Raw genomic sequence first — 14,008 nt, forward strand, 5'->3', positions numbered from 1 at the left:
AAGGTATTCCTCAAAGAACCGCACCATCGGTCTTTCTGATGGGGAAATGCTTAAGTGTTTCTAAATATATTTTCCACAGATACATTAAAAGAGTGTAAAAACACGTGGAAACTGTGAACATTCACTTCCTATTAGCTTCAAGATGGGCCTCTTCATCACCCATCTCACTGGCAACTTCCAAACATTTTCCAGATACTCTCCATACATGGCTTTTTACTCTCAGAGCTGACCAAGAGGAAATACTTATAGTGATTCATAGGCAGCAGTAGCTTCAGTACCAGTAGTAGCAGTAACAGCAGTAATAATCATCAATATTCAATTTTAAATGCTTTTTAAAAATGACGTGGTTCCAACCTGGTCTGCAAAGTCCTCTGGGAACTTCCACAACACCTCCGGATCTGTAAACGATAGACAGAGGGCATTACCCGGAGAAAACGACGCAGCCGCGGCAACAGTCTAGTTCAAACACTCTTAAGATTGTCAGAGCTACTTCTTAAAATAATTAAAATTTTTTTCTTTAAATATTTACAATCAATGAGGTTCAAAATTAAGTATTTTGATAGTTTAAGGGTTTTAATGAGCTTTAGAACAGGAATAATAAAATGAATAATCTGGTCAAACTATTACAAATCAAAAGCAACTCATTTTTGATTTATACACCTTGGACATTAAGATTCTAAAATATAAATTTTCAGATTTAACTCCACTTAATATACTGGTTTTAATTTGAAAAACATATAAATGTGGTAAATATGTAATTAAATACATTATAGCCCACAGAAACTAGACCAAAATACATCACCTTAAATTTCCACTTAAAATCCTAAATAGACATTTTCCCAAAGAGGACATGCCAACAGACACATGAAAAGGTGCTCAACATCGTGAATCCGAGAAATGCAAACTAAAACCACAATGAGACATCACGTCACACCTGTCAGAACGGCAGCACCAAAAACAACAAATGTCGGCAAGGATGTGGAGAAACGGGAATCACCCCACACTACGACAGGACTTAAACTGGTACGGCCACCACGGACAACAGAACGAAGACTCCGAGAAAACGAAAAGCAGGGCTACCAATGATCCAGCAATTCCACTCCTGGGTACCCATCCAAAAAAAAGCCAAAAACACGAACTGGAAAAGATACATGAACCCCAATGCTCACAGGAGCACTATTCACAATTGCCAGGATATGGAAGTAGCCTAACTATCCATCAACAGACGAGTGGATGAATAAGATGCGGTGTGTACATGTACACACACACACACACAATGTAATACTACTCAGCCAGAAAAAAGAATGAAATTTTGCCATCTGCAGCAACATGGATGGCCTTGGAGGGTATTGTACTAAGTAAAATAAGTCAGACATAAAAAGACAAATACCGTATGATGTCACTTATATGCGGACTCTAAAAAATGAAACTAATGAATGTAGCAAAAACGAAACAGACTCACAGATGTACAGGACAAATGACGGTTTCCAGTGGGAGAGGCAAAGGGGAGGGGCAAGACAGAGGTGTGGTGCTGAGACACAAACTATTATATCCAAAATAAATACACTCAAGGATATACCATACAATACGGGGAATATAGCCAGTTGTTTTGTAGTAACTATAAATGGAATGTAACCTTTAAAAACTGTGACTCACTATGCTGAACACCTACAACTTAAATTTCCTGTATATCAACTATACATGTGTGTGTGTTAATTGTTTAGTTGCGTCCAACTCTTTGCAACACCATGGACTATAGCCCTCCAGGCTCCTTCCCCAGTATATCAACTATAATTCAGTTTTTAAAAAATGAAAAATAAAGTAAAATAAATAAAATAAAATCTCAATAAAAATGTATAAATACTGTAATAATGTTTGTTTTATACCAAGTTTCACTTTTGAAAGCCCATATATGCAATTCTCTAAGTCAGTTTTTAAAATAATAGAGAAGTTGGTAGGCATACATCATCAAGCTTATTTAAAATACAATTGACGTTCTGGGACATTTTAGAGATATTTTTCTATTATATCCAGTTATTCATATATAAAAATGAGTGTTTCATAAATATTCCCACTGGTTTTTCATTTTCAGTATTTCTTAACAATATTTCTCTTCTACTTAGCATAATAAAAAGAAGCTTTTTTAAGGATCACTAATAAATATTTTGGTTACATATTTTTTAATTCTGTCAAAAACATATTTCTGACTACTGCAAATGTGTTTTAAAAGGATACTGTACAATGGATAATACTACTTCTGAAAAAGCCTTTGAAAGTCCAATGTAAGTAGCAACCATCACTGATACACAGGATTTGAATTCCACTCCAGGTAAAAGGCTTGTTAGATCAAAGATATCACTTGATGTACCCAGTCAGTGAAAAGTTACGGTTCAATCCCATTATTTTCACTACTATATTGCTTTTAAAAAAGTACAGTCCAATGATGCATAATTTTGAGTTTTAATTCCAAAATGCAATAGATACCTGGTGATATTTTCAGCATGAACTGGCTTCTCTTGCTGTATTAAGATCAAAAGATTTTTTTCAAATATTTGAACTTTAAAAAAGCATGCTTTCTACAATTAACCTTTTTATTTATTAAGGAATAAAAAAAATTACTACATAGGTTAACATAAAAATCACTTAAAAATCTTACATAAGAATGATGCACTACAAATTTATGGAGCTAATATTAAATGATTACACCTTCCTGTAAAACCAAACGTATACTTTTTAAATGATTACGACCTGTTAGTGTCAGTTGCCCAGCCGTGTCTGACTCTTTGCAACCCCATGGACTGTAGCTTGCCAGGCTCCTCAGTCCATGAACTTCTCCAAACAAGAACACTGGAGTCAGTCGCCATTCCCCTCTCCAGGGGGTCCTGCTGACAGAGGATCAAAGCCGCACCTCTTACATTTCCTGCCTTGGCAGGTGGGTTCTTTATCACCAGCGCTACCTGGGAAGCCCACGGCATGTACAGATCCCCTAAAAATACACTCAGATGTTAATGTCCTGTGGAAACTATTCTGGAAAACATTTACATGTGCAAGTGTATGTGTGTGTGTGGGTTTATGTGGCAGTTGTATCAAAAATGGTAGCTATTAGGATTTGAATCTCATAAAAAAGTATATGATGGATTCTTCATGTGATAGTAAACCAAAGTTATTATCTTCATAAATTAACACAATATATGATGGCTCTATTAAAAGTCATCATGCAGAAATGTACAATAGCCCCTTCTTATAAATAACAGAATTAGAGAGTTTCAATGTGAGTATTTTCAATATCCCTTCTATTTCTAGTTACTATTTGATGAGGGTGAAAGAGGAGAGTGAAAAAGCTGGCTTAAAACTCAACATTCAAAAAACTAAGATCATGGCATCCAATCCCATCATTTCATGGCAAATAAAAGGGGAAATGAAGCACAAGCTGGAATCAAGATTGCCAGGAGAAATATCAATAACCTCAGATATGCAGATGACACCACCCTTATGGCAGAAAGTGAAGAACTAAAGAGCCTCTTGATGAAAGTGTAAGAGGAGAGTGAAAAAGTTGTCTTAAAACTCAACATTGACAAAACTAAGATCATGGCATCTGGTCCCCTAACTTCATGTCAAATAGATGGGTAAACAATAGAAACAGTGAAAGACTTTATTTTCCTGGGTTCCAAAATCACTGCAGATAGTGACTGCAATCATGAAATTAAAAGACACTTGCTTCTTGGAAGAAAAGATATGACCAACCTAGACAGCATATTAAAAAGCAGAGACATTACTTTACCAACAAAGGTCCATCTAGTCAAAGCTATGGTTTTTCCAATAGTCATGTATGGGTGTGAGAGCTGGACTATAAAGAAAGCTGAGTGCTGAAGAATTGTTGCTTTTGAACTACGATGTTGGAGAAGACTCTTGAGAGTCCCCTGGATTGCAAGGAGATCCAACCAGTCCATCCTAAAGGAAATCAGTCCTGAATATTCATTGGAAGGACTGATGCTGAAGCTGAAACTCCAATACTTTGGCCACCTAATGTGAAGAACTGACTCACTGGAAAAGACCCTGATGCTGGGAAAGATTAAAGGTGGGAGGAGAAGGGGACCACAGAGGATGAGATGGTTTGATGGCATCAATGACTCGATGGACATGAGTTTGAGCAAGCTCCGGGAGTTGGTGATAGACAGGGAAGCCTGCTGTGCTGCAGTCCATGGGGTCACAAAGAGTTGGACACAACTGAGCGAGTACACTGAAAAAGGGAAAAAGTAGAAGAAGTGACAAATTTTACTTTCTTGGGCTCTAAAAGCACTGCAAACAGTGTAGCAGATATGAAATTAAAAGATGTTTGCTCCTTGCAAGGAAAGCTGACAGATCTACACAGCATATTAAAAAATAGATATCACTTTGCCAAAAAAAAAAAAGTTCATATAGTCAAAGCTATGGTTTTTCCAGCAGTCATTTATTGCCGGGAGCCAGCGTGAGGAACTCTGCCCGTGGCAAAGGTCATGAGGAAGGGGGCTCGACATACGCAAACACGGGATCGAGCCTCAGGAGTCCCCCTGGAAATTCTCGAGCATCTACCCCCCAAAAACCAAAGTCAGCCTACTTTACTGCTTTGTGCTCTCACCTACACCTCTGACTTTACAGGGGGCTGTCCCCCACCCCCTCTTTCAGAGAAGGAGTTAACTTAGAGCTCCAGTTAACAATAATTCCTCGGCGTTGACAGGTGTGTTTCAACCTACAAACTCCTCTGAAGGTTCTCTAGCCTGCCTGACAGGCTTGTCTGGCCACATGTGATTGTTCACAGCCTCCCAACCGAGAGGCACGAGATGCTCTAAACTTTCTAAAAACAGATTCTTTTAAGGAGTTAGGAAATTATTAGTGTAGTATAGTGGGCTGATTAGAAATTGTATTGGTGAAGGGTTTTTCATTGTTGAGCCAATGTTTGCTGCTAAGTCTCCACATCCCCTGCCCTTATACACATTAATGAATATATAGAAGAAATAAGTATTAACCTTTGATATTAATCACGTTAGACCTTAGGCTAAGCAAATTCTTTCCTTAATTAAAACCCACTACACCCTCACCCTATAAGAATGTAACTTTATCTGGTGCCTTTGGAAGGTGGCATCTCTTTTAAGAATAATCACCCCTGGAGAAATAAGTGTTCTGGTTGACTGACCGCTGTCACAAGGAGAGGGTCATAAATTGTTAGCAGGCCACTTGGCCAGAAGATGATGTAGCATCCCTATGACCTTTGTACACATTTATATGAAGCACCTGATTTTGATAAAAGTCAGGACTGCTGACCCCACATGACTTTTGTATTACATCTCTGTGTATAAAAGCGGACCCTGGAAAATAAAGAATAGGATCAGTTCCTAGAAAGACTGGTCTCCCCATGTCGTTCTTTCTCTCACCTTCTGGCTGAATTCCCATCTGGAGTGTGGAGGCTCGTCAAGCCTACTAATTATGCTGGGCTTCTAAGATCTGACCAGGGAGGTCTTAGTGGCTCCTCTCCTTCGGGAGAATGGGAGGATGCCTGCAGCCTACGTAGGTGACACAAATTTCTTGTCTTGAAATTTTATTAGCTTTCCACGTAAACCAAGTTATTCAGCCTCTTTTCTCCACTGAATTTTCCTACTGAGCTATCCTCATTCTATTACTCTTTATATCTCTAATTAATATTTAATTAAAGCTATTGTATCCAGTTTGCCAAAGCCATCCCCGCTTCGAATTCGCCGAATCCTGCTGGGGCTGGACCCTGGTAATTTATGGTTGTGAAAGTTGGACGATAAAAAAAAACAGAGTGCCAAAGAACTGACGCTTTCAAATTGTGGTGCTGGAGAAGACTCTTGAGAGTCCCTTGGACTGCAAGAGTCAATCCTAAAGGAAATCAGTTCTGAATATTCATTGGAAGGACTGATGCTGAAGCTGAAACTCCAATACTTTGGCCACATGATGCGAAGAACCGACTTAAGAAAAGATCCTGATGCTGGGAAAGATTGAAGGCAAAAGGAGAAGGCGGGGGGCAGAAGATGAGATGGTTGGATAACATCACTGACTCAGAGGACAAGCATTTGAGCAAACTCCCGGAGACAGTGGAGGACAGAGGAGCCTGGCGTGCTGCAGTCCGTGGGGTCGCAGAGAGTCGGACACAACTTAGCAGCTACACAACGACCACGACCATTTGACAGATTCCTTGCACTTAAATCTTCAAGCAAGGACACTCGCCCTGCTGGTCAGCCCGGACCGCCCGCCCTGTCACCTGTGGCTTTTGCCTAAGTATGTTTTCGTCTGTTACTTTTCTTCATCCCCTACTCACTACGTGGCTTTATTCTGTCCCGTCTGTTCTTTCCCAGAAGACAAACAAGCGAACACATGAAACAAGCATCCATCGGTTTAGTCACATAGTGGGAAACAGCCTATTTCTCTTCTCTTCAGTCAGTGAGCATTACACTTCGGCACCCAAAAATGTACTCTAATCGCGCCTGCGCATCTGGAGTGGGTTCACTTAGCTCCTGCCTGTGTGGTTGCTTACGCTGCATCTGACGCATCTTGGCAGCAACGCCTCACAAGCACTGCAGGGAAAGAAACAAAGGAGCTCTGAAAGCAGTAATAACCCAAGTTTCAAATGGATGCGCAGAGACTGAAATTTTCTGTTCCCTGAGGATTACTTTCCAGATACGAGATCTGATCTGGCAAAGTTAGGTCCCTTTTATGCTGACTTTATGGGTGAGAGGATGGGAACGGCTGGCAGGGCCAGCGCTGCCCCTGACGCCCGGGACACTCTGCATCTGTCTTCTTTCCAGGGCCCGCCCGCCACTCAGAGGAGACTCTGCAACTTAGTTTAAAAAGAAACTGTGCCACCAACGATCCGGAAGCCAAGTAAACAGCAAAGGAAGAACACATAACTTGGTTTTCACACAAACATAATTCAACTCTTACTTTAATAAAAGAATGTTACAGTGTAGTAAGAAAAATATACAAATTTTTATTAAATCGGTAAATTTGGAAAAAGAGTGTTTACTGTGTTATTTGTGCATCACCACTGCAAGCATTCCAAACTCCTGAAGACTGAGGCTTTTTCTAATGTAAAGTGAGAAAAATGTAGTAAAATTTTCCTTTACAACCAGACCTTTCACATTTTCTGGCCTGAAACTAAAAACCAAAATTAAAATAACTTAAAATATTGTGATTTGAATACACTATTTTTTTAATGTAGAAAGAATGTTGATTTGTACAAATGAGTAACATTTACTTAATTCTGTGGAATTCATAGATGAATATTTTAAAACTGTGCATTTATAAACCATGGTTCAGAGACTACATACTTTTGAATAGGCAAAATATATAACATTAGTGTTTTGCTTGATTATACCTTCAGAGTTTATTCATCTACACGGTAAAGTCAGAACTTTACAAATGAGGAAACTGAAGCCAAACAATGAGAAGTGTGTCTTAATTATAAGGCTAGTTGCTGTCAGAGACTAGACCGTCTTTAGTTGACATCTAAGGAGCAGCCACTTTAAATAATTTCCATAATCAGTATATTTTTCTGTCCCATTTAACTTAAGTTTGATTTACTTTGTTCAAAGATCTACGCAATGCTAAAGAAACAGGAGAAACCCCTGCCCTCCAAGGCCCCACAGCATACATGGAGAAGACGTCACAGAGTTGTCTAGGTTTTTGGGCCAACAAGGTATCCTGCAGGAATGCTTGAACTCGAAAATTTAGTGGCTTATCATTTCAAAAACTGTTCCTGACAAAAGAATGGTGACGTCTCTTGAGTATAAATGAGCAGGGATCATTAAAGAAACGTCTCCACCCATGGAGATACAATGTGGACTAAACAAAACTGGTCTCTACGACACATTGAAAAGGAGAGCATCTGGGACTCCCCAGTGGCTCAGCAGGTAAAGAATCCACCTGCCATGCAGGAGGCACAGCTTCAATCCCTGGGTAGGGAAGATACCCTGGAGGAGGAAACAGCAACCCACTCCAGTATTCTTGCCTGCAGAATTCCATGGACAGAGGAGCCTGGCAAGCTACAGCCCATGGGATCACAAAGACTTGGACATGACTGAGCACAAGCATAGTCTTGCCTAAACCTATAGCACAATAAAATAAGCCTACAGGATACTACAGGACAGGCAGCACAAGGAAATCCATGCTAATTTAGAAAGTCACTAAACCACTCAGGAGGGAAAAGCACATGCAAAGTAACACTGGAGTTAGACAAGCAAAGGTTGACTTGGGCTATAAAGTGGGCAGAGAACATTCCAGAACGGAGAAACAATATGCACTGAGTCTTCGAGGTTAAAAGAAAGAAGAAAATATTTGGAACTGAAAGAAAAAAAGGAATAATCTGGAATGTAAAGTAGGAGAGAGACCATCAAGGGATGAAGCCACAAGGACAGGGGCCTGACTAGAGCATTTAAAACGCACCCACAGGGGCTCAGCAGTAAAGAATCCGCATGCAATGCAGGTGACTCAGGTCCGACTCCTGGGTCGGGAAGAGCCTCTGAAGATGGAAATGGCAACCCATTCCAGTACTCTTGCCTGGAGAATATCACATGGACAGAGGAGCCTGGAGGGCTACAGTCCCTGGGGTCACAAAGGTAGGACACGACTGAGTGACTAAACCGCTGAAGTATGAGAGGAAGCAACTAAACCAAGGGAGGAGGAACGACAGCAGTGTCTGGAGAATACTGTTAGCATGTGTTTAAGAAAGTCAAGGGAAGAGAGTATATCCAAAAAATGCTCAAATAAACATGGCAGAACACTGAGCAAGATCATGGCTAAAACACGGGAACCTGATGTAAAGCATAAGCCACACAGTAAAATGAGCTCCGGAGGCAGGACGAGCAGAAGCACACCAAGAAAAAAACGGAAAAGAGGAAAGGGAGGCACGGTGCATGCAGGCAATGCAACGAAGGGGCTGTACGGGGAGGAGAGTGAAGACAGGAGGGTGGAGATGAAGCCGGACAGGAGAACGTGAAGACAGGAGGGCGGAGGTGAAGCCGGACAGGAGAACGTGAAGACAGGAGGGCGGAGGTGAAGCGGGACAGGTTGGTCCAATGCTGCTTCCTTTACCCTGGCGCAGACCTGAACATGCTTCAGTGAGCATAGGGATCATCGGGAACGCAGCAGAGGCTCAGAAAAGACAAAAGGTCCCTGAAGAGGCAGCAAGAGGGAGTCCTGATCAAGAAGGGCTTGGACAGAAGCTGAGAACGTTTTCCACCGTGAGGGAAAGGGGAAGAGGAGAGGAGACCTGAGTCCAAGGAGACTTTAGAATCTGGGGTACAAAGTTATGAGTTTTTGCGTAGAAAATTGCTGATTATTTTGTGTGGGTAGCAGGAACGAAGCTCTCCGTGAAGAGGGGAAGTTGTTGGAGCCTTGAGGAGGAGGTGTGAAGTAACTGCTCCGGGCACTGCTGGCGGCACGGTTTGCTGGGTGTCCAGCCTAGTGTGTAAGGGCAGCAACGTGGCATTTCCCCCTCACCATCCAAGGGCCAAGGTGCAGGAGATAAACTGGCAGATGCACTCAGAGCTGAGACTCCCGAGCCATGTGTGATGCAGGGAGAGCCCGAACAGAAGACTGGTTAAGATGAGAACTGCTGATCAAATGCTAATTAAAAAAAGGGAAGTGGTTTTATTTTTCTCTGTAAAATTCATGAGCACTAAATGTTATATCAAGTCATGCTAAATGCATTTTAAAAATGCATTCACAGTAGAAAATCTACTGCATACATCTGAAAACTATAGGAGTGAAAAATAAAATAAGTGAATGGGAACATGAATTATGAAATTAGGTGGCTTAAGTCCTGGCCTCTTACCTATAAATAACAACACTTTATGTCTGTGATCAGAGGCAGGAGATATTGAAAAATAAAATAATCAATTTCCCTCTTCTCCCGCCTTCCACTCCCCCTCTGTCTCTCTGGGATGATCTGGAAGAACACCCTTACCTGTTTATCCAAGTGTTTCATATACTGGGTTGGCCAAAAAAGTTCATTCAGATTTTTCCATAACATCTTATGGAAACCCCAAACGAATCTTTCGGCCAGTCTAGTATCCTTTTTTCACATATACTATTATGTGTGGGGGGAGAGGGGGGAGAAACAGAAAAGCTTGGAATTAGACAACTACGATTACAATTACAATTCTCCCAGCTTTGCTGAAATATAATTGACCTACAACCCTCTGTCAGCTTAAGGTGTACAATGAGATGATTAGAGAAACATATCTTTACCGCAGTAAGCATTAACTAACAGATCCTTTATCTCACACAGTTACTCATGTGCTGTTTTTGTTATCGTTGTCATGGCGGAAAGGTAAAAGCCCTACTCTCATAGCAACTTTCAAAGACCCAATATAGTGCTTGTGGGCGACTCACCACGCTGTTCATCAGCCCCCTGGAACTTACTCATCTCATAACTGAGAGCTCTGCCCTTGGGCCAACATCTCCCACCATCGCCCTGGCAACCACCAGGGCTCTGTGCAGCAGCTTCTCTTGTTGCAGAGCTTTGGGCTGCAGGCCACAAGGGCTCAGGAGCTGTGCCTCCCTCGGGCTCTTCAAGTCCAGTGACTGCAGACTTCACATACGAGTGAGCTCATAACACTACTTGTCTTTCTCACTAACTTATTTCACGGAGTAAAATGTCCTCAAGGTTCACCTGTGCTGTTGCCAATGGAAAGGCAGCCTTCCATCTTTACAGGGCAGAATAACTACTCCACTGGACTCGTATTACACCACATTCCCTTTAACCAAGGATGGACACTTAGGCTGTTTCCACATCTTTTCTTTCTGATTTTATTTCCTTATGTTTGGCTGTGCCGGGTCTTTGGTGCAGCACTCAGGCTTTCTCCAGTTGTGGCAAGCGGGAGCTCCTCTCTACTTGCAGGGAGCAGGCTTCTTGCTGCAATGGCCTCTCGTTGCAGAGCTTGGGCTAGAGGGCGCAAGGGCTCAGCAGTTGTGGCACGTGGGCTGAGCTGCCCCGCCGCCTGTGGGATCTTCCCGGACCGTGTGCCCTGCACTGGCAGGCGGGTTCTTCACCACTGGCCACCAGGGGAGGTCCATGTTTCCGTACCTTGACTGTTGAGACTAATACCATGATAAGCATGAGGGGCAGGTATCTCTGCAAGACAGTGATTTTGTCTTTGCTGGATAAACACCCAGAAGTGGAATTGCTGGACCACATGGTAGTTCTATTTTTAATTTTTGAGGAACCTCCAGATTGTTTTCTGCAGTGGCTACATCTATACGTTCCGACCAGCAGTGAGTCAGGGTTTCCTTTCCTCTACATCCTTGCCAGCGTTTGTCCTCTCTCGTCTTTGTAAAGCCGTTTTAGCAGGTCTGAGATAATATCTCATTAAGGCTTTGATTTGCATTTCCATGATAATTATGACGTTGAGAACCTTTTCATGTACTTGTTGGCTATTGTTATCTTTTCTTTGGAAAAATGTCTAAGTCCTCTGCCCATTTTTTAACTCTATCGTTTGGTTTGTTGCTATTGAATGAGTTGCTAATATTTGTGGTATTAAGTCCTTAGGTATGTGGTTTGCAAACATTTTATCCCATTCCATAGGCCCCCTTTTCAACTTCTTGCTTATCTGCTGTGCAGAGCCCTTCCGTTTCATATAGTCCTACTTGCTTTTTGCTTTTGTTGCTGGTGCTTCTGCTGTCATATACAAAAAAATTATTGCTGAGACTGACGTCAGTGAACTCATCATTATGTTTTCTTCTAGGATTTTTTTTGGACAAAACTGCAAGACTTTATTGAATTTTTTGTTTCAAACTTTAAGTCAATGTTACAGTAGTATATAATTTCATATTTTATGTTTAAGGCTTTAATGCATTTCAAGTTAACTTTTTTGACTTCTGAAAGATAAAAGTCCAGTTTCATCTGCACCTACATTCATCAGCAATACTGGCTTGTAGGTTCCTTTTATTTAGTATTCTCATCTGGCTTTAGTTTCAAGGTAATACCAGTCTTATAAAAATTAGTTAGGGCATGTTCCCTGCTCTTCAATTTTTTGGGAGAATGTAATAAAACCTGGCACTAGTTTCTCCTTCAAATGTTCAGCAAAATTCACCCAAGAAGTCATCTGGTCTTAGGTTTTCTTTGTTGGGAGGTTTTTGATTACTAATTCAACCTCCTTACCTATTACTGGTCTGCTTAGGTTTTCTATTTCTTCAGGATTTTATCTTTCCAAAAGATAAGATTATTATATTTTATTATGTTTTCTCTTTTCTACTGTTTTTCTATTCTCTATTTCCTATTTGTCTGCTCTGATCTTTGTCATCTCCGTCTGGTAACTTTAGGGTTTTGTTGTTCAGTCGCCCCGTCATGTGCGACTCTACGGCCCCATGGACTGCAGCACACCTAGGTTCCCTGTCCCTCACCATATGCCCAGGTTCATTTTCACTGGATTGGTGATGCTGTCCAGCCATCTCATCCCCTGACACCCTCTTCTCCCTCTGCCCTTAGTCCTTCCCAGAATCAGGGACTTTTTCAATGAGTCATCTGTTCGCATCCAATGACCAAAATACTGGAGCTTCAGCTTCAGCATCAGTCCTTCCAGAGAATATTCAGGATTGATCTCCCTTAAGATTGACTGGTTTGATCTCCTTGCTGTCCAAGGGACTTCCAGGAATCATTTCCAGCACCACAGTTCTAAGGTATCAATTCTTTGGCATTCTGCCTTCTTTACAGTCCAGCTCTCACAACTACGTGACCACTGGGAAGACTGTAGCCTTGACTATATGGACCTTTGTCAGCAGAGCAGCGTCTCTGCTTTCCAACACGCTGTCTAGGTTCGCCATCACTTTCCTGACAAGAAGCAATCGTCTTCCGATTTCATGGCTGCAGTCACTGTCCGTGGTGATTTTGAAGCGCAAGTGATCTGGGGCTTTGTTCTTTTTCTAGTTCCTTGAAGTATAAAAGTCAGGTTGTTCAAGACCTTTCTTTTTCTTAATGTAGGCATTTATTGCCATAAACTGTCCTCTTAGCATCACTTTTGCTGCATCCCATCAGTTTTCTTATTTCCATTTTCATTTGTTTCAATATTTTTTTTAAATTTTATTTTTAAACTTTATATAATTGTATTAGTTTTGCCAAATATCAAAATGAATCCATCACAGGTATACATGTGTTCCCCATCCTGAACCCTCCTCCCTCCTCCCTCCCCATACCATCCCTCTGGGTCGTCCCAGTGCACTAGCCCCAAGCATCCAGTTTCAATATTTTTAAATTTCCCTTTTGATCTAATCTCTGGCCCACTGGTTGTTCAGGAGTGTGTTGTTTAATTTCTACATATTTGTGAATTTCCCACTTTTCCTGTTGTTACTGGTTCATGGTTTCAAACCACTGTGGTTGGTAAAGGTACTTTCAATCTTTAAAATCTGCTGAGACTTGTATTATGACCTAACATGGTCTGTTCTGGAGAATGTTCCAGGTATACTTGAGAAAAATGTATATTCTGCTGCTGTTAGAATGTTGTATGTCTGTTAGGTCCATTTGATTCAATAAAAGTATCTTGTAGGCAGCATTTCAGTTCAGTTCAGTCACTCAGTCGTGTCCGACTCTTTGCGACCCCATGAATCGCAGCACACCAGGCCTCCCTGTCCATCACCAACTCCCAGAGTTCACCCAAACTCATGTGCATCAAGTCGGTGATGCCATCCAGCCATCTCATCTTCTGTCGTCCCCTTCTCCTCCTGCCCCCAATCCCTCCCAGCATCAGAGTCTTTTCCAATGAGTCAACTCTTCATGTGAGGCGGCCAAAGTACTGGAGTTTCAGCTCAGCATCATCCCTTCCAAAGAACACCATAATAGCTGGGTCTTATTTTCTGGTCTATTCAGTGACTATATGGCTTCTGCTTTAAATGTTAAATTCACAACAGGTTAAACTGTCCAATGGAAAGGCACACAGTGACTGGACAGATAAGAAAACAAGACCCAACTAAATGCTGCCTACATGACACCCACTGCAACTCGGAAAACACACACAGG

At 41.6% G+C, this 14,008-nt stretch overlaps 1 protein-coding gene across 7 annotated transcripts in view; it reads right to left on the minus strand.

Annotated features, from left to right (window-relative positions):
- The window catches only part of DENND1B (DENN domain containing 1B), a 268,899-nt gene that overhangs the window by 187,494 nt on the left and 67,397 nt on the right, over positions 1–14,008 (minus strand). For 6 of the 7 annotated variants that reach the window (XM_061383690.1, XM_061383693.1, XM_061383688.1 and 3 more), the window contains exon 3: positions 355–398. The exons of the other annotated variant lie outside the window; for it this stretch is intronic. In XM_061383690.1, the coding sequence (XP_061239674.1) occupies positions 355–398 (44 nt within the window). The remainder of the gene's footprint in view (positions 1–354; positions 399–14,008) is intronic. 7 annotated transcript variants of the gene reach the window in all.

This window comes from Bos javanicus, chromosome 16 (genome assembly GCF_032452875.1).
Source record: "Bos javanicus breed banteng chromosome 16, ARS-OSU_banteng_1.0, whole genome shotgun sequence".
NCBI classification, from domain to species: domain Eukaryota; kingdom Metazoa; phylum Chordata; class Mammalia; order Artiodactyla; family Bovidae; genus Bos; species Bos javanicus.